This window comes from Orcinus orca, chromosome 9, assembly GCF_937001465.1.
Source record: "Orcinus orca chromosome 9, mOrcOrc1.1, whole genome shotgun sequence".
NCBI classification, from domain to species: domain Eukaryota; kingdom Metazoa; phylum Chordata; class Mammalia; order Artiodactyla; family Delphinidae; genus Orcinus; species Orcinus orca.
In genome coordinates this window covers 76,079,507-76,100,927 of record NC_064567.1, presented here as the reverse complement: position 1 = coordinate 76,100,927, position 21,421 = coordinate 76,079,507, and the positions used below count along the sequence as shown (strand labels likewise).

The 21,421-nt window shown below is 38.0% G+C and overlaps 2 protein-coding genes across 6 annotated transcripts in view; one reads left to right on the top strand and one right to left on the bottom strand.

Annotated features, from left to right (window-relative positions):
* Positions 1-6,007, bottom strand: part of ELAPOR2 (endosome-lysosome associated apoptosis and autophagy regulator family member 2) — a 291,435-nt gene extending 285,428 nt beyond the window's left edge. For both annotated transcript variants that reach the window (XM_049714889.1, XM_049714888.1), the window contains exon 1: positions 5,818-6,007. The gene's annotated coding sequence lies outside the window, so the exon portion shown is untranslated. The remainder of the gene's footprint in view (positions 1-5,817) is intronic.
* A 9-nt stretch (positions 6,008-6,016) lies between these two features.
* DMTF1 (cyclin D binding myb like transcription factor 1) overlaps positions 6,017-21,421 on the top strand; it is a 44,024-nt gene continuing 28,619 nt past the window's right edge. Inside the window, exons 1-6 of one of the 4 annotated variants that reach the window (XM_033440093.2) lie at positions 6,017-6,155; positions 7,980-8,119; positions 15,909-16,031; positions 16,368-16,436; positions 17,433-17,549; positions 18,480-18,602. In XM_033440093.2, coding sequence (XP_033295984.1) covers positions 17,441-17,549; positions 18,480-18,602 — 232 coding nt within the window. In that variant the 5' untranslated portion in view covers positions 6,017-6,155; positions 7,980-8,119; positions 15,909-16,031; positions 16,368-16,436; positions 17,433-17,440. The remainder of the gene's footprint in view (positions 6,156-7,979; positions 8,120-15,908; positions 16,032-16,367; positions 16,437-17,432; positions 17,550-18,479; positions 18,603-21,421) is intronic. The other 3 variants (XM_033440099.2, XM_004263422.3, XM_004263421.4) reach the window with 3 other exon arrangements.

Here is a 21,421-nt window from a genome sequence, read left to right as displayed (position 1 = left end):
AAATCCTACTCAACAAATAAGGCAACAATTCTCTTTTCCTGCTTTTCATTATTTCTTGTTACGATGGATAAAGACAAATAATAATATCTGACATTTTTGAGCACCTACTATTTGCCAGATATGTTTCAAAGTGCTTTGACTAAGCAAGACCAAGAAATCGGTCCATCTTTCCTAATATTTGCAGTTTAGATCAATCTGATGATACTAAGTGATTTGATTCATATTTTGTCTTAATCCCTCATTGATTTGTTAATTATGAGCAAGTTTCATGGGCAGTTGCAATAATTTAGTAAATTGCAAGAGTTAACTAAGAGTTTTATACAAAGACACGTTGGAAAAAAACTACTATAATGTAAGCTCCTCCATCCCTTGTCTCTCTTGACCACTACCATATTCCCTATGCCTAGGACAGTGCTCAATACAAAGGACATGCTCACGAAGGTCTGCTGAACGAAAGGAAGGAATGGATGTATCACAAATGTGCAAACTCCTGGAAGCTATAAAGGTTATGCAGGTTCCTTGTTTCTTTCTCTGTCACTGCATATTCTGGGCAAGGGAATTAGATATACATCAAATAAAAGAGAAGGGAATTAATCAATGACAAGTCATTAAATGTGAGAGGGCCTTTCACATTTGAATTTCAAAGCATAATCCCTTTGGTTTTACTATTGTTGAGGCTTGTCATTTGTCTACCACAGCTTATCACTAACAAATTAAAGGCACAGAATTCCCATCTACTGTTGTAGATACTGGTCTGGGGAAAAAAGAAAAATCTTGCTGAACAATAAGGACATCTGCTGGTTAAAATGCACACTTCTATCCTTAAAATACTGCATCTAGATGGACAAGATTTGGGTAATAAAGTTTAGAATAAGTCCAAACTTGTGCCATCTTGTTAAAATAACCTCCTTCTACTAGAGCAATAATAAAGGTAACATTTGTTTGTTTCATTCCAGAGTTGCCCGAGTAGTGACACTATCTGAATAAAGACTGAGCTCTCCTGCCAAAAAATAAAAATGGCTAGGTTTCTGATCTCCTGGCTTAAGACACAATTATCTTTGAACTCAACAAACATCTAAGTGTCTGCTAAGTTGAGGCAGCATACCAGATGCTGGCAAACTGAAGCTATAAGACACAGCAGAGGCAGCAGATGGTCCAGCCTTAGGGGAATGGGGTTAAACTCAGTTAACATCAGCAAGAGACTGAGCCTAATACTTACCAGCACTGTGCTCTAACCATTTTATAAACATTATAGACCAGTTGCTTTCTACAAACACACTCTTTCCCACACTACCTGAACAAATGCCTTCCCACCTCCCGCCCCCTACTCTGGTAATTTGTCACCTTTCCAGTCCCTGCTCAAGTGTCTTCTCAGAAAACCCAGCTCTGAACTCCCTACATAAAGTTCACCTTCAGAGTTTAGAACTTACCACACTGGCAATTACCGGTTGATTTACCAATATATGGTCCCTCTCCCTTCTAGGCCAGACTATAAAGGAAGAGATATTTGAATCTGGGTTCAAACATTCTCCCAATTTTAGTAAAGTAACTTAACTGTTTCTGTTTCATTTTGCCCACAAAATTTTCAAGGACAGAATGAAAACTTCCATCCTCACTTGCTGGGAAGATCTGAAGTCTTAGTTCTCCATTCTCCTAACTGGAAGAAGAACCAATTTTTGCTAATGTTCCATGAATAGGCCTCAGTAAAGCTCTACTGCAGAAGAAAATTAAGTGAAGAGGTAACCAGGCTGAAAGATTAAAAGAGGTGTAGGGATGAGACACTGACATGAAATGGGGAGCAGGAAAGGGGTTATGAGATGGAGTGCCGTAAGTCCCAGACAAAAGCCTGGAGGAGGAATCTCAGACAGAAGAGGACTTGGAAGAGCCTGATGTGTTGGCCTAACTAGGGACAGTTTGCTCATTCCTCTATTAGCACAGGAATCCCCATCAGCTTGCCGGAAATTCTGGCAGGGCTTCCAGTGCATACACATCAGTTGTATTAATAGGACTCAAAGACTGTGTAGAAAGAAAATGGGCTACTCAATAATTATATTTTTCATTTACTTTGAACAGAAGTCCTTGGAAACATCTCTTTATTCTGAATCATGACATCCAGGACATGAGACAATCATTAAACAATAAAACCAGCCTCTCAGTATTTGAAACACTTTTATATTAACATATCAACCTTTCAAAAAAGGAAGGTCATTTCATCAATATTCTATTGCTGATGAGGTTCATGAAAGTGTTATAAAAAATCTGGAGTCCAACAGAGCTAATCATAACTAGCAAATGCAGTAAATACCATAACTGTGCTATACTTTTATAATACCTTCTATTTATGAAAGAACTATTTTTCACTTTTTTCTACAAAATAATTACTAATTAGGTAAATCCTAGGATAATATTAAAAATCTCATGCATTCCCTAGGTACATACTAAGTAGTGAGGTAGGAAACACTGAGAATTATAATTGCAGGAAGTTGCTCTAGGTTTAAACTTTGGATAGTCTTACATTGATAATGAATGTTAAAGATATAGAGGTGTTACTATTATAGGTTTACTTTTAAAATTATGTATTAAAACTAATACTAAAATACACTTGTTTTCCCCAAGTAAACACCAGTTGACTTTGGGAAAAGGTAATTATGAAAGAAACTCACCCAGAAAGGAAGAATTAATTATGAGGATGCACTTGACTTTTTTCAGGGAATTAACAGCAAAGTGCAGACTAACCTAAGATTTTTCAGAAGAGAATGGGTAGCAACTATAATTTAGATAACACTCTCTTATGCCTCAGTGAAAAAGAATCCTACACAGTAATGCTTTGTGGAAAATGTAGCTAATTAAGAACCAATTCCTCATAAATGGTAATGTTAACAATTTTACCTATGTAACTATTATATCATTAGAACTCCACTTTGAGTAATTTAATTGCTTTTCTGGTTCACGGGTTTATTAGTTTCCGTATTTAAGTGCTTACTACATATGACAGGCTCTGTGCAAAGCATGTTGCCTACATTATTCTGGGAGATAGATTTTAGCATCCCCACTTTTCAAAAGCAAACGAAGCTTAAAGATGCGAAGTACCATATCCACCGCTAAGCAATAAAGTCAAGATTCACACTCGGGTCTGACGTCAACATCTATACCACATCACTCTCCTGCCTCGTGGTGTTGGTTATCTATTATTTATATACTCATTTAAAAACTGAACGATACATGCCATAACCACAGTGGGATGCAGCGATTACCACAAACTGGTAATAAAGTTAGATGCAATAAAATGCTGCTCTTGACAGTTATTTTTGAAAATTGGTCAAATGTATCCTTCTTCCAGTTCAGTAAAGACTCTGGAAACTGGTTGTAATAATTTTTCATTATAAAAAGACTGTTGCCAAAGTGTACTTTTTGAGCTGCAGAAGGGTAGTTCAGAGCATAGGCTCTGGAGCTGAGGCTTTCATTCTGACTCTACCATTTATTTGCTGTTTCCTTGGACACATTCCTTCACTTTTTTGGTTCTTGTCTAAAATGGGAATCATTTGTAATAACTATACTGAAGCTTTGGCACTTGTGAACATTAAATGTGTTTAATATACGTAAAGCATTTAAATGACACATAAGCACTCAAAAAATGTTAGCTAACCTTGTCCAAATCCAGGCCCTTTTATATTTTCTTCTTTTTAAATAGACCTTATTTTGGGGGACAGTTTAAGATTCACAGCAAAATTGAGGGGAAGACACAGAGACTTCCCACATCGTCGCTGCCCTACACATGAACATTATCAACATACCCCACCGCAGTGGTACATTTATTTGCAAATGATGAACCAACACTGATATATCATTAACAACCAAAGTCCGTGGGTTACATTAGGGTTCACTATCTGTGTTGTATATTGTACGGGTTTTGATAAATGTATAATGCCATGTATCTACCATTACAGCATTATACAAAATCATTTCGCTGCCTTAAAAAATCCTCTGTGCTCCACCTATTTCTCTTCCTCTGGCCTCAAACCCTGGCAACTACTGGTCTTTTTACTATCTCCATAGTTTTGCCCTTTCCAGAAAGTCAGATAGTTGGAATCATTCAGTAGTTAGCCTTTTCAGATAGACTTCTTTCACTTAGTGGCATGCATTTAAGATTCCTCCACATCTTTTCATGGCTCGACAGCTCAATTCTTTTTAGCACTGAATACTCGATTGTATGGATGTACCACAGTTTATCCATTCACCTATTGAAGCACATCTTGGTTGCTTCTAAGTTTTGGCAATTACAATGAAGTTGGTATAAATATCTCTGTGCAGCTTTTTATGTGGAGGTAAGGTTTCAACTATTTGGGGTAAATATCAAGGAGCAATTAATGGATCACATGGTAAGAATATGCTTAGCTCTGTAAGAAACCACCAAACTGTCTTCCAAAGTGGTTGTACCATTCTGCATTCCCTCTATCAATGAATGAGAGTTCCTATTGCTCCAAAGCGTCATCGGCCCTTGGTGTTGTCAGAGTTTGGGATTTTAGCACTTCTAATTGGTGTGTGATGGTATTTCGTTTTACACTCTCTTTTATGAAATGCAACATTTATGAGTGAGACAGTTACCCCAAAGAATAGATAATGTGGACTACTGGTGAAAACTGTGTACATTTGGCTTAAAATCGAAACAAATATTTATCTAACTAAACCCATTTCAGTGTGTACTTTTTCCCCTTTCTTCAATGAATTAGTGTCACTTCCACGAAGTCTTCCAACTACATTTTGTATTCAAAAGAAACCGGGGTTGCAAAAAACATTTTTTTTAAAGCCAAAAGAGAGGAAAATAAATCACTAAGCATTATCAACTTCATTAGTTAAGACTAATTCAAGACGTAGTATACACACTCTTGACGGTCTTCATTTGATCTTTACAACCGATGCTCACTACACTCCCATTGTGACAATGTAGTGTTAAGTCTACACATAGTTGCTGGATGCAAGAACATTTGTCTAATCTAATTTCTAAACTCCTCTCATCCCACTAGCAAAAGAAAAGCAGCGTACAATAAATCAATTTTATAAACAAGTGAAATGAATCCTAAGAAGAGTTGTAACAGGGTTCCGACCACTAAAATCTTCGGAACTCTTTGGGAGATTGGGATTGACATATACACACTACTTTAAATAAAAGAGCTACGTAACGAGAACCTACTGTATAGCCCAGGGAACTCTATTCCCAGCTCTGTAATGACCTATATGGGAACAGACTCTAAAAAAGAGTGGACATATGTACATGTATAACTGACTCGCTGTACAGCAGAAACTAACACAACATTGTAAATCAACTATACTCCAGTAAAAAAAATTAATTAAAAAAATTTTCAGGACTCTTTCAAAACAAAAATCTCTGCAGGAGTCTCTGGAAGCTTAAAGACTCTCTGGGGGCGGGGCCGAGTATTGGTCTTCCCTGAAAGCTCCCCAGGCTAGCTGAAGAGCATCCACTTTAGAAAAGCCGTGCTTTATAAGGCGTACTGTGCACTACAGAACAGCATATTCACACAGGATACATTTCACCAAGAATTGCATCATACGCCCAACGGGTAACACCTCTACGCACCTACGGCAAGGCAGACCCAGTCAGAAGAGCCAGACATACAATTCCCGGTTATCGTCTGCACCCAGACCCCGCTTTCTAACAGTTCCACACGCGAGGCTCCCTCCGCTCCGAGGCCCAGAATAATTACGAAAGTCGGCTGGCAAGGCCCAACTGTCGCCGAGCCAGGAAAACCACAGTTGCGCCAAAGAAAGAAGGTCCTCCTTCATGGCAGCAGTCAGTACCTATTTCCTTGTAGGAGGAGGAGAAAAGAGCAGACAACGAACAACTCCCACTCAGACGGGTCTCGAAGCTCAAATAACCAAGGACCTTTTTTCGCGCTCCGACTTGGCCGGAAGTGACGCCACGGCCAGCGCGCAGGGCCGCCCCCAGGGAGAGGAGGCCGGGCGGGGGAGCGCGCGGGGGCTGGGGGCGGGGCGCGGCCGTAGCTCCGTTTCCGGTGGCTTGTCGCGCTCGCTCACTCCAGCTGCAGCCACTCTTGCCCGTGGCTGCTTCCTCCATCCTGGTATTTTTTGGAGCCTCCATCCTGGTTCTTCCAAAGTGCCCGGACCCAAAACAGGAAGTAAGTGCGATGGAAGCTTCAGGTCCTAGGCGCCGCTAGGGCCGCTCCGCCCAGTGGAGCCTGTCCGGCCCCCTTGCTGCCCGCCTGCTCTCGCCGGCCGGCGCCAGCTGCCGGCGCTCGGGCACCGCGGGCGGGGTGGGAGTTGGGCCTTCGTGACGCTGAAGCTGCAGTCCCCGCACGCTCACGCCAGGGCCTCCCTCTCGGGGCCGGGCCTGTGGCGGTGGCGTGGGCTGCAGAGCGGGGTAGCGAGCAGCCGCCGAGGCACAGCTAGCGATCCGGCGGGGGCGGAAAATGGCGGCGGCTTCGTAGGAGCTAAATGGCGCCGGGACCCCTGGGGGGTGGGGTGGGGTGGGCCGGGAGATTGGCGAGAGAATCGGGCCCGGGAACCCCGAGAGTAAGGAAGCCTTCCTTGCTTTTTCGTAGGGTTTCTTTTTTACGTTTTTGTTACCTTTTCGTTTTTATTTGGTACAGTGAAGGAGAGGTGAGCTTGGATGGGATCGAGAGAGTTGGGGCTTGTCTCGCGCCACCCCACCGCACCCCCTATTTTTTCCTCTTACCTTTTCGCCTCTTCGACTCTTCTCCCACCTTTTGGGGTTCACTCTCGCTCAGCTGTTCATGGCCTAAGCGGAAGGGATCGGGGTTGCTGACCGAACCATCACTGTCAGCCTGAGTCTCTTTTAAAAGGGAAACATAGGAGCTGAAGTGCGGGGAGACAGCCCTAACCCGGCAGAGAACAGGAAAATGAGCCTGCAACATAGGGATTGTCGTATTTTGACGAGTTCCGAGGAAGTTTTAAAATTTTTTAATTTTCTTCGTCCTTTAAAACAGACTTTGAGAATCTTTAGGGAATTTGCGGCATAGGTTTGAGGGTAGAAGTGGCCAATTCTATGCAGTTGAATGGTACAGCATGTGTTTTTAGAATAAAAATTCGGTGTAGATAAGGAGAGGTGATTAATCTGTGAAATGTAAAAGTCAGGGCTCCCTTTCCCTGATTGAATTTGGAAATTCACATTCAATGGTTATTTTCTCGTAACTTGACTCATCGTTGTGCACCTTCTTTCTGATCGTAGGTGAGGCTGCTTCTTGGGACATTTGACAAAAAGCGTATTCTGTAGGATTACTTCCTAATGTTCAGTATTTTAAACTTACAGTAATACCGTTTGGAAGTATTTTATCTTTTATCGATTTTACCTTTATTTTGATTTCCCGAAGACAACCATTTATAGCTTTTAAGCTCCAGTTCAAGTAAGACATTCTTGCATTGTGTTGAAAGTTTTACAGAGAGAAAAACTATTTTTCAGGGAAGGATTTTCATATTTTTCCATTACTTCAGATTTTTTTTCTTTGAGCTGCTCTTAAACTTGGGTTTCAAATAACTTTGTGTGTCACTGCATTTTTTTCTATTTATTTATTTAGTAATTTGAATAATTTATCAGCATTTAAACGTTTAAAGACGTGCTGATAATACACCAAAAACTTACCTTTTTACTGTTATGCTGTAGTGGTGGTAAGATACATTTATTAGGTTAAGATTTAGAGACTTAGTTAAGGTTCAGGGAGAAATTAAGTGTATGTTCCTTACCGTTACAAAAATTGTCAATCTGTTTGACTAAAATTTGGTGTGAGAATAAAGTTTTTTTCCCTTCATTCACAAGGGACAAAAACTAGCCTGATCATTTCTGGGGAAAAAATTACGTGTTAGTTATGAAGTAAAAATATTTCATGTTTTATGATAATCTTATTTTAACTCCCATATACTAAGTAAGTACTTTATGTGCCACCAAAAAAGCTAATTTTTTTTTTTTTTTTTTTTTACTATTTTAGTTGATAGGCTCACCCCAAAATATGCTTTTTGGGACTGATCTAGAACCTGCATATTCTCCGTGAATCTCTTTAATTGATTGCAGTTGAGCTAGATGGTGGAGCCAAAATGCTATTGCCCTGTCTTCATCAACAGTTAATCAGTAAGTACTGGGCATTGCATACTTATATAGAACTTTAAGTCCATACTTTGAGCAGTTCCATGAATAAATATATGCTATATAAACATTTTTCTCTGGGTGTTCAGGTTTTAGAAGTATTTTGAGGGGAAGCAGTCACGGGAAATGGTTATTGGTAGAGAATTATACCCCGAAAGAAGGTAGTTGTCTTCTTTAGTTTTTTTTTTTCTTTCTTTTTCCCAAGTTCTCTTCTTTTTACAGGCTTTTTTTAAGATGTAGAAAAGTTACCTCATTTCACCCCAAGGCAGCGGGAGAGATAAGTGTATTTGTAAGGTTAGCTAGATGTTACTAGTTAATATTGAAATAAAAACAAAACTAGTCCTTACTTTTCCCACATAATATTTATCTTTCTGCTCACTTATTTATCTCTCCAACAACTACAGATCCTAATTTTTATTAATGTTGTAATAAGCTTGTATGTCCTGAAAATAACATCTCATTATTTTAAACAGTTGTTGTTTTCATGCTCCATTGAGAACACTGACTTAAGTTACCACTTGTGAGGATAAGTAAGATAATGTGAAACAAGTGTCCCTAGGAATATACAGCCTGGCACATAGCTGCTAAAATATTGAGGGGGGGTGGGAACTGTGTTTTGTTGTAAAGACATCAAAACTTTGAAAAGATTAGGAAGAGTTCCAGTTTTTTAATATCATATATAGAGGCTGTCTATTTAACACTATTTAACCTGCCTCGTCAAAATGGAGTTTTCTTTTTTAATCGTTTCCTCTTACCACCATCATTTTTAGCGCCTTTTTTTTTTCCCCCTCATATAAGAAGATTCCTTAGGAATTGGTATGCTTCTAAATGCTTTGCAAATTCAGCTCCAAAGCCTTTTCTGTCCTTAAATGCTATGCAGTGACCTGAGAAAGTGATAAACCTATTGCCAAGGGCATTAAATATAAAATGCAGAGTTATCAAATGTATGTGGTATTTTCTTTCATATTATTTCTCCCCTTCACTTTTTTTCCTTTTGTGAAGAGGATGCTTGTAATAGAAATCACAAGTAGGCTTTGTTTTTGTTTTGATTCCGTAAAGGTAAATGATAAACTTAAAGAAGAAACCTGTCTATCATGTCTCCTTTTTCACGTTTATAGAAAGATCCCATTCCACCAATGAATACCAGAAAGAAGTTGTCATGAAAAAGCACACTGTCTTTTTGTTTGGCGCGGGGGGGTGGGGTGTGTGTGTGTGTGTGTGTGTGTGTGTGTGTGTGTGTGTGTGTGTGTTTGTATTAACCTTATGCCATTTTTTTAGCTGTCATTTTAGTTGTGTGCACTGTGTTGTCAAGCCCTTCTTCCAAGTAACTGGTTGTCAAAACTAATCTTTTTGACCATCAGGTGTTAGGCAGCAAAAAAATGCTCTTTAGGTTTATTTACTGTCTATGTGTATTTTAGTATCTGTTGCAGAAGTGTGGTTTAAAAATTGGCTTCAGTGTATATCAGATCTATAGTGATAATGTATTACCTTTAAAGAGCTTCTGATGATGCCTTGCTTAAAGGGCTCAGTTTTCAATGGCTGAAATCTTAAAATGTAGCCAAATACACATTGTATAGCTCTTAAATCATGCACTGGGTAAAAGACAACATTTTTGTTTTTTAATAAGCAATATGGTTGTATTGCCAAACCAGGTATGAAATGCTGTACCTTGAAATGAATCATACTACCAAGTAATTTTTTTTACTCTAATAGTGTCATTGTTTTCAGTAGTTGGTAATTGAAATCAACATCTTAAAACAATTAAAGCCTATTATAATAAACCCTGTTAATATCTTTATTGACGTTTTATGGTATATAGTCATATTATCTTAAAACCAAGCCATAATGAACGTTAAGTACCTTAATTCAGTATGCTTGTATGTTCATTTATAGTTCTCTTTCTCAAACTTTTCCACAAAGTATACAGAAGAACAAATCCCCTGGGACCATAATCTAAAGCATTCAACCTCAACTGTGAAGTGACCTCATTCCTATATTTAATAAAATCAATATTTAAGATGTCTGTGGCTTTGTCTGTTTCCTGATATCCCTCTATGTCCCCATGTTCAGGATATAGGAATTTTTTTTTCTTTTTATTAAGTTATTTTTACTTTAAAAAAATATACTTATTTATTTTTGGCCGCGTTGGGCCTTCGTTGCTGCACGCGGGCTTTCTCTAGTTGTGGCAAGCGCGGGCTTCTCACTGCGGTGGCTTCTGTTGTTGCAGAGCACGGGCTCTAGGCACGCGGGCTTAGTTGCTCCGTGGCATGTGGGATCTTCCCAGACCAGGAATTGAACCCGTGTCCCCTACATTGGCAGGCGATTCTCAACCACTGCACCACCAGGGAAGTCCAGGAATTTGTTACCTATTCTCTTCTTAGTGAAAGTCTTCACTAAGACTTTCAATTTAGCAGAGTTTTCATTCTTTCAAAAAAAAAATTTCAAAACATATCTTTATGATTTTTTATTGTATGTTACTAAGCAAATCCCCTTACAAGCATTTCCTAAGGCGTTAGTTATGTACCACCTAAGGTATGGTCATGGCCAATATGGAGTCTATAATAGCAAGACCTTGAAAACAAAAATGTTCAGTAATAGGTTAATGGTTAGATAAGTTTAGGTACCATGTACCCATTTAAAGTGCTATGGAAGAATAACTACTAATATCGGAAAATGCTCCCCATAAAGTTAAGTGCAAAAAAAAAAGTTATAAAAGATGTGACAGTATGATCACAGTATCGTAAAAACAATTAAAAATAGGTATGTTGATATATGGCTGGAAGATTATCACCAAAAAAAAAGGAAAATGAGTAATATTCTTATTATATTGGGACAGGAAAAAAAGACATCTGAAAACTAAATGTGTCCTTACTGCCTTATTAGTTGAATTATGCCAAAAACTTAGTGTCAGCTAGTGTTTCTCAGTCTTTGCCTCATCCAATAAAATTCTGGTACTTTATGTTCTGTAGCTTGCTTGATTTCCCCTTATAAAACTATTTTATAGTACTGAATGTTTTTCACACCATGTAGTCTCATCCCATCTTGCAATGAAGGATCACATCTTCAAGCATCAAGCGTCAGCAAGTGTTAGCTCTGTGCTTCTCATGATCTCTAATAATAGAATCTACCCTTCCCCATTTGTACTAGTCCTGTGCTTGGGAACCAGTAAACATTTATCTACAGAAACTAGTCCCAAAACCAGGAAGAAATGCCACTTTTCTTGGTTTGATCTAGTTTTTAGAAGATTATGACACTTAGTTGCCTGATAAACCAGAACAATTATGTAGACTCAATTGATGGAAATACCAGTTTAAGATAATCTAATGAATAAAAACTTTACATCAATACTGGAATGGAGTAGATCATGTCTTTAAAGTCTATGTTAACAGATCCAAGAGTAGTAGGTTTTTTGGTTCTACATTGAGTAGGGTCATCTTGTTCATTGAGAGCTATAAATGTAAACAAATACATTTCTCATTTAAATGTGAGTATAATAACTGTTCTGTACCACATTTCAGGTATTCTTTTCTTGATTTTACTAAGGCATTAATATATCCACCAAATGATGGAAACGTGCCAGAATGCCATTTCACCAATTAAAATGGCTGTTAAAATTTTTTCCTTTCATGTTCTCACTTCTAGTTGGTTAAAAAAAAGTAGTGCATATGGTATAACCCATTTGAGAGAAAGAAAGGAAGATCTAAATAGGCTGATGGTGGACTTGGCTGATGGACTTCCGTGGTGGTCCACCAGGGAAGTCGTTAGATTCTGCGCTTGCAGTGCAGGAGCTGCAGGTTGATCCCTGGTAGGGATCATGCCTCGAGGTGTGGCCTAAATAAATAAATATGTAGATTGTCTTTTAAAGAAAAGTTTATAAAAAAAATAGGCTGATGATGTGTATTTATTTGCCCCAAAGGGAACCAAAATTTTGATGTTAGAATTGGAGATCTTCCTGATATATTTCCCTATTAAACCAAATGGGGAACGGGTTTTGAAGTTAAGCATAGTTTCACGTATAATGAATTACAGTACAAGGCCCTAAATTACTCAACTTTGTACCTTACTATCGTAAGTTGATTTATTTACCAACATTTTTCAGTTACTCTAATAGTCATATTAAAATACAGATGTACTCTTCCTATAAATAACAGCTGTCTTGACTCTACCGTAGATCTTCTCACTCTGCTTTCTTTGAGAGCTAAACCTTGTACAAGACCTGTTTTGTATTACCTTCCGTACTTCCAATTCTCTGTATTCCAGTAGGTCAGCAGTGTTCTACTTATTGCCAAATCAAGTAGTCACTTCTCCATCTTATCCTCTCGGCAGTATTTAACAGTCAACTACTTAATGCTCCTTGAAAAACACTCTCAAGCCTTTTAAGTAACATCTCTTAGTTTTCCTCCTGTATCCCTGGCTGGTCCTTCTCAGTCTCCTTTCCTTGTTTGTGCATTGCTTGACTTCTGCTTCAGAACTCTAGGCTGTCTTCTCTAACTTCTCTAGGTGATCTTATCTTTAATTTGCATGCCACTAACTCAAATTTACAGGTCTAATCCCTGCCTGTTGAATTCCAGCTTCCAACTGGCAACTTGACATCTTCATTTGGGTGCCGTATATCTTAACTTGTTAATATTAACAGTAATAAAAATATTTAATAAATATCTTCTAGTGCCCCCAAACTCAATTATTCAAGCCAAAAGTGTAGGAATCATCTTGAAATAGCTCCTCATCTCTTAATCTACTTTCAGCAAATCCTGTCAACACTACCTCCAAAATAAATCCTCTGTCCAGGCTCCTTTCTTTGATTTCCGCCACCTATTCCAAATGACTATCATCTCTTGCACAGCTGCTTGTTTCGTGACTTACTCCCTTATCCATTCTCCATATTGCAGTCTGAATGATCTTTTCAAAATGTAAATTATATTTCCCAATTTAAAACAGTCCAAGGATTTATAAGCCCTTGTGAGATGTGCCCCTGTCTTTTTCTCCAGCCTTAAATTCAGCTACTCTCCTTGCTCGGAAGCCTCTGCCATAGTGGCTTTCTTTTTTAATCCCCTCCTGCCAGGCCAAATCAGGTCCCACCCTGGGGACTTTGCTGTTAATCTGTTGGCTGGCTTACAGTACTTGCTGATGAAGAAATATAAAGTAGCCATTAGGGTAAGCTTCCCTATTTGTAGCATGATGCTATTTCTATAAAAAGTGTATGTAGCAGGGAGGAATATATTGACATATATGAGTAAAATAACTGGAAGGAGGCATGAGAAGCTGACAGCATTGTTTACCTCCAGGCAGGGGGTCTAGGGAACTAGAGTGGAAAGTAGACTTCACCTTTACATTTTGAATTTTGAACCATGTAAATGTGTTACCTTAAAAAGTAAATTAAAAATAAAATTAGGTGAGTTTCTTAAATATTACTAAATCCAGACTGTGTAGCTGTAAGTACAAGAGGGGAAAAACCCCAGGAAGGTAAGTCAAGAGCTTATCTTTGGGGGTTAAAAAAAAAGTAGCCACTATATCCCAGTGCCTAGAGAGTCCCTGGCACATTGCACATGTGATATATATTTGTTGATTGAACAGATATGCTAGTTAATTTGCAAAGCAGTGTAGAAGCATTTACTCATCTCTAACATGAATTATCAGACTTTTAAAAATGAACCTAGATTGCTGATTTAAAGCTAGTACACTGCATGGGATCGACCTCTAACCCCAGTACAGGTTATCAAGAATGAAATACTCTCATCTAGCTATTTCAGACTCCTTTTTCCTTGTACTTACCTTGTATCTTACCTTAAGATACCTTTCCTTGTATCTTACCATATCTTCTCAAATCCACCTTTATTTTCTCTTTTTCCCGAAGTTTTAGATTAATTTGGGTCCTAAGATGACAGTCATTAAATTGCTAAACCAGTAACCATTTTGTACCTATCACATGAGGAGTTGTGCTGGGTTTGTTATTTTTTTGCTTTGTTGTTTCTTTTTAAATAAAAATACTAGTGGCAAGGTATTTTTATTTACTACTAGGAGCAGAGTTTACACCTCAGTGGTTGGAATATAAATTTGTACATCCTTTCTGGAAAATAGACTGCAGCATGATTTAAAAGTTTATTTTGTTGTATTCTTTGATCTAATAATTTTCAGTAATTAATATTGTTTAAAGAAATAGTGTATGAATGTTTCAGTGTTTTACGGAAATGAAAAATTGGGAAGAATGTAAATGTCCAGTTATAGGCTATTTGTTGGATAACGTCATGTTTTTTATGCAGTGGAAGTTTTAAACGATACAGAAAACTTCGGTTAAATACCTAGCTTGGTTTCCTTCACATTTTTCAATGTGAATGAACTCTAAAATGCAGTATATAAAATTGCTTCTACAGTGTAGCCTCATACACAAACACACACACATCAACAAGAGTGAAGTATGATTTTGGCAAGTTTATGGTTGGTTTTAACTTCTTTTTTCTTTTTTTACCATTTAATTTCTCCATCTTCTACAGTAGGTATTACTTTACAAACCAGCTTTTAAACATTTTAATGGATTCTGAAGTGAGAACAACATGAAATCTGTTAACTGACTGGATGTTTCTCTAGCAGGATCTGTACCTTTTGCACTACAGACTTATTTATATATAGCAGTTCTCAAAGATACCCATCCTAGAGAGGAGTTCTAATTAGAATACTGCAAAAATGAGAATTTTAATCATTGGTTTTTGCTGAAACATCCCCTTGAACCTTAAATCTTGCTGTGCTTTTTAATTTTCGGTTGATCCTTTGGGATGAAGATGAGAAGTTTATTGAAAGAAACCTTTAAAAATCAAATCATGGGGACTTCCCTGGTGGCACAGTGGTTAAGAATCCACTTGCCAATGCAGGGGACACGGGTTCGAGCCCTGGTCCGGGAAGATCCCACATGCCGCGGAGCAACTAAGCCCGTGTGCCACAACTGCTGAGCCTGTGCTCTAGAGCCCGTGAGCCACAACTACTGAACCTGAGTGCCACAACTACTGAAGCCCATGTGCCTAGAGCCTGTGCTCTGTAACAAGAGAAGCCACCACGATAAGAAGCCTGTGCACCGCAACCAAGAGTAGCCCCCGCTTGCCACAACTAGAGAAAGCCCAAGCACAGCAAAGAAGACCCAATGCAGCCAAAAATAAATAAATAAAATAAATAAATTTTAAAAAAATCAAATCATTTCAGATTTTGTAAGTTTCACAATACATTCAAAAGCTTTCTTGTAATTTATGTTTTCTGGCCTGATTGTTTAGGATTCCTTTTTTCCCACAGATCCCTGGGCAGAGCTGTTAACAGATATTATGTAGTTTCTAATGCTTTAAGATGAAATATGGTACTACATTTAAAGAGAGATGTTAATTATTATAAAGAAAAATATAGTTACTGGTAATATTTGTGGTATTGTTGGTTGGTATACACCCTAGGTCATGTTACATGTACCCAGATCTACAGTTCATAGAACCACTGGTGTAATTCAACCTATTTTTTCCGAGAAAGTTTGACTGCTTGATGAGGGGCAACTTGGGCTGAGAAACTGCCTATAAACTGACTTAGTAGGCATAGGATCCCGTCATTTCTGCCCTTCATTGGAGAATTCTTTCAGAGGCTGATTTCCAAAAGGTCTACTTACGGAAGAATTCTGGTTTTGTCCTTCCTCTTCTAGTTGAGACATCACAGAGGCTTGAGGCTAGATTGTCATCAGCATACTGCTAGCACACAGTTGTTTGTTCTCAGTAAGCCTGATTGTATAATGCTGTTACTTTTTCAGAGTGTTGCAGAGGTAGGAACATGGAGGAGAAACAATCTGGATAACATGAAAGTGATGCTGGTGGCAAAGGGAAGGCAACTCGATTCTGTGGGAAGGGCTATAGCTGATCCATCTGTTTGCTAGGTAAGCATTCCTTTGTTCCAGGGACCTTACCTCATGATTTGCAAATTTTAGTCATAACTAAATCATGACCTCCACTTATCTTTAATTGGGGAATGGCATCTTTACCATTGTAAAATGAATGATGTCCTTTTAAAACAGTAATTTGTACAGCAGAACTTGAGTGAATCAGTAGATCTTCACCATGTAAATGTTAATAGTTCTTAAGTTTTTCTGCTAAGGGAAAATGCATTTGTGTAAATGGCAAATATATGTACAGACTAATATCTTGTATATAGCAACCAAATAAATATTGAATGATTAATACACATCAAGGCTTATGTCCTCTGTATTATTTAGTTGGTAAAAAAGTATGTGGACAAGACCAAAATTGAGTATTGAGGCAAGAACTTCATTGAACATTACAAGGTAAGCCCAAAGACTTCAATCAGGCCATTGATTACAATTCAGGGCATTTCCCCCTGTCAGCCGTGAGATACTGTATTCAGAGTGCTACTTATTCAGTCTGTCTGAACAAAAGAGAAATAATATATGTGTAAAATAACAGGTAAAGGCACTTTAAGCAAAATCCAGTTCTCTATTTCAAAATAAGACCTAGATCCATATCTGTTAGGAAAACAGTTTGGTCAGTGACAGATATATGTACTTGTTCAATATGAAAAAAACAGCAGGAAGAATTATTTAGTGTTCCTGTTTTTCAGATAATAATAGAGCTTAAATACTTGCAAATAGTGTTTTAGAGAAGTAATTCTTAGATTAAGAGAAAAGTTGTGATGGGTCTTCTGGTAAAGAATCAGAAGTTAAACACCTATTTGAATATATCACAAAGCTGCCAATAAAAAATAACTAAAAAGTGGTGTGAGTTTTTGCTGATATGACAGACAACTTGGAACAGGTTGTCTTTCATTGGATGTGATAAAAACAACTCTTAAAAAAGTAAATGCTGTAGGTTTTTAATTAATCATCACATTTAGATTCTTGCAGATTATTACAGCTAATTCTAAATAATTGGTATAAACTTTTTTTTTTTTTTTTTTTTTTTTGCGGTACGTGGGCCTCTCACTGTTGTGGCCTCTCCTGTTGCGGAGCACAGGCTCCGGATGCGCAGGCTCAGCGGCCATGGCTCATGGGCCCAGCTGCTCCGTGGCATGCGGGATCTTCCCGGACCGGGGCACGAACCCGTGTCCCCTGCATAGGCAGGTGGACTCTCAACCACTGCGACACCAGGGAAGCCCCTATACTTTTGAAAAAACATTTTGAAACCTGAAGCATCATTGCAATTTCACATAAAGAATACTACAGGCAGATACAAATTGGGGGGGGGGGCAGGGTTCTGTGGGCTACTTCATGTTCATACTTGGAAATAATTTTTTAAACCCTAATCTGAAACCTGTTCTTGTACAGATTTGAGTATGAGCACAGTTGAAGAGGATTCTGACACAGTAACAGTAGAAACTGTGAACTCTGTGACTTTGACTCGGGACGCAGACGGGAACCTCATTCTTCACTGCCCTCAGAATGGTAGGAGAACCTGCTGACATAATTGTATTGGGTTGGCCAAAAAGTTCAAGTTTTTCTGTAAGATGTTATGGAAAAACCCAAATGAACAAACTTTTTGGAAGTTTTTTTTAATTCACTCACAGTATAGGAAGTTTTTTGGTTTTTTTTTTTAATAAGCTTCCCATGGTTTTTAAGAATATAGTTCAGGTTCTTTAACTTGGCACATAGGCCTTCCATCATCTCAGCTTTCCTTGCAGCCTCATTTCCTGCCACATTTCATGTAGCGGTATTCCAGCAGTTCACAGCTATTTTTATATTCCTAACATACTTTAAGCTTCTCGGACCTCGGTATGACTGCATGTATTACTCCTACTGCCAGTTAATAATCATTTCCCCCGGCTTCTGTTTCTTTTTGAAGTTTAAGACACCTTTTCTAGAAACCTCCCTTCACCTCCAGTCTAAATTAAATGCCTGTGTGCTCATATAACAGCCTCTTCATTCCACCTTCATAGTTCTTATTACACCATTTTGAAATTGTTAGTTTAGTCATCTCCTACACTGTACTATGAGCTCCTTGACAGTCAGGATATCTCTTATTGTTCTGTTTCTCAAACTTAGGTAATGGTAGGCATTCAGTGACTGTTGTGAGTGAATTAAATAACCGACCCTTGTCTTTACATGTGAAATATTTGGAAAGCTAGGTAGTCAACAGCACAAAAGTGTGATGTTTTAAAAAGTGGCCCCTTTGTTCATAGTTCCTTGTCATAAGAATAAGAGCTGAGGTGCTGCAGTAGGCGTTGAGAGGACAGTGAGTCTCACTTGCACGACTGGCTTTAGTTGACATAGCAAATCAGTAAGAAGATTATTTTACAGTCATTGTTTGTTGAAGATTTTGTTTTCTCCTGTTGGTTTGAAGATTTTGAGATTTTTGGTTTTGTTTTGTTTCATTAGAAGCTGATGAAATAGACTCAGAAGATAGTATTGAACCTCCACATAAAAGGCTTTGTCTGTCTTCTGAGGATGATCAAAGTATTGATGATTCCACTCCTTGCATATCAGTTGTTGCACTTCCACGTAAGTCACTGAGTATTAACATAGTTTCCTTCTGAATCAAAATTTACATTCCAAGAGGTTAAATTGGCATTTCAAGGTAGACTTGGACCGATTATTTTTCTCCTCTTAGTGCAAAAAACCTCCTTTTAACCAGCAGTTAATGAGTGCTTATTTATGTGCCAGGCATGGCTCTGAATACTTTTACATATATTGCCTAGTTTAATCTCTCAGCCTTTTTTTTAATTGCCCCCCACTCCTGAGAGCATTTTTAGACATTTTTTTCATCATCATACTCTCCCCCATGAAATTGTAATACCACAAATATACTGTTGTTGTTTTTAATGTACTATATATATATATATGTCCTTGCTTTCTTAATAAAGAGAATAAGATCTTTTCACCTTCTCCCAAGAAGCATATTCACCCTCATTGAGAAAGCACACTCTAGAGAGTGTTCCCTATGTTATAAATGACAAAACTAAGGTATAGAGAGGTGTAATAACTTGTCTAAGGTCATACCCAGGCATTCCGGTTCTTGTAGTTTATGTTCTTTTCATGTGGTATATGGCTAAATGGAAGTTAGACTGAAGCCTAATAAGTTTATTCTCATTAAGAAAGTTCTTAAGGGACTTCCCTGGCGACGCCGCTGTTAAGACTGTGTTTCCACTGCAGGGGGCACGGGTTCGATCCCTGGTCGGGGAAACTAAGATACCGCATGCCTCACAGTGCGGCCAGGAAAAAAAATGCAAAACAAAGAAAGTTCTTAAAATGTTTATTTATATTCCAAGATCATTTAGAGTAGACTGGATTTTAAGAAGATGTAGTATTTTGGGTGGGATACTGTTGGTGAAATACTACAACCCACCAACTGTAATGTTAAATTATATTTCTGGTTTGTTTAGCAAAGAATATGGAATCTTGTTGAACTGTGGTGGCCCTCCAAAGCTGGAGTAGATATCTTAGTCCTTGGCGATGGGGTTGGGGCACAGGGCTGTTGGGGGCACTCTCTGCACAAAGGAGGGTCTTGGTATATCCACGAACTTTTATTTTGCAGTCAGCATCAAGCAAGATCACATCGTCATCTAGTGAAAGAAAACTAAGACTAGGTTTTCATTGTGGAAAATCATGTCTTCATAAGCAAATATGTACTCTGTATTTGGAGTTAATTGCTTATTGAATTGAGCAGAAAATAAACCATATTATATAAGTTTACTATGAGACTTTGTTGAGAAATGGTGTTAATGTTAATATTGCTAATATTGCTTCCACTTGTGGAATATACAAGCATAATGTATTTCTAATTAAATGATCTCTCCTTCTAATGATAATTCATATGATTTTTAAAACTCTCTCCTAATTTGACTATTATTATGTTATGACTCAATTTTAGAACATGATTAGCCTATCTGTACAAATACAATCCTATATAGACATTTTCTAAGCTAGAATTTTTTTTAATTCAGATATAACTGACATTAACATTATATTAGTTTCAAGTGTACATAATGATTTGGTATATGTATACCAAATCATTATGTATATGTATATATTGCAAAATGTTCAGCACAATAAGTCTAGTAACATCCTTCACCACACAGTTGTCAATACAGTTTTTTTTCCTGTGATAAGAACTTTTAAGATCTACTGTCGTAACAACTTTCAAATATACAGTACAGTATTATTAACTGTAGTCACCATGCTGAACAGTACATCCACAGGTTATAAAATAAAATAAAAATATTTAATTAAGCCAGAATTTTTGAGTGATTATTTTGATGTAAATTTTGACTGGTTAATTGATTTGGTTAGAGTGCCTTGAACATTATTGTAGGTTTGAACTACACGATATTTTGTTCTATTTTATGGTGTGTTGACATTAAAGCACATGAGCTATTTGATGTTGGGTCATAGCATCACCAAAGAGGACATTCTGGAGCCTAATTTACAATAAGACTGAATTTATGAAGAGTGGCTTTAAGTTCCCTGGATTTGTAAAAAGTATGTTGATAAAATCAACTTAGGAAAGTTTCTACATTTTAAAAAAGTCACACAGGGCTTTCCTGATGGCGCAGTGGTTGAGAGTACGCCTGCCGATGCAGGGGACGTGGGTTCGTGCCCCGGTCCGGGAAGATCCCACATGCCGCAGAGCGGCTGGCCCGTGAGCCATGGCCGCTGAGCCTGCGTGTCCAGAGCCTGTGCTCTGTAACGGGAGAGGCCACAGCAGTGAGAGGCCCGCGTACCGCCAAAAAAAAAAAAAGTCACACTAAAGCATGAAGTCCTATATCCATCACCATCATCTGGGACTGATTAAATGCACGAGTAATTTATGCTGGACTTCATGGAGATGAATATTAGTTTTAATGATTTAACTTTAATATTCAGGTTTTCTTTACATGCTTTATAAAACTGATAAAAAGTTATCTGAGCCTTAAAAGTTCTCTTAACCCTCATGTTAATCAGTGTAGATAACTTACCACTTCTTTTTGCAATCATCTACACACATTTATTCCATTACCTATTCATTGTTAAAACTCTTGGTGATTATTCGTAGAGGATTGTTGGAGTTACTAAGCCTCTGATTCCTTTTGTTCTTCACAAGGCCTCATTTGTCATTCCCATACCACTTTTGCTATTGCATATTAACTGGAGTCTATTTGTAATTACTTCAGATTTTGTTTTCCTACCACTAATTCCTATCTTCCAGATTACTTCCTCTCATACTTTTGCGATCCTTTGCCCCACTGGGACCCATTGACCTTACCACTTTTAAATTATTCCTTCACTTGTATCCTTGTTTCCTCCTTACCTAGTTTCCTCCTTACCTAGTTTTTCATGGTTAA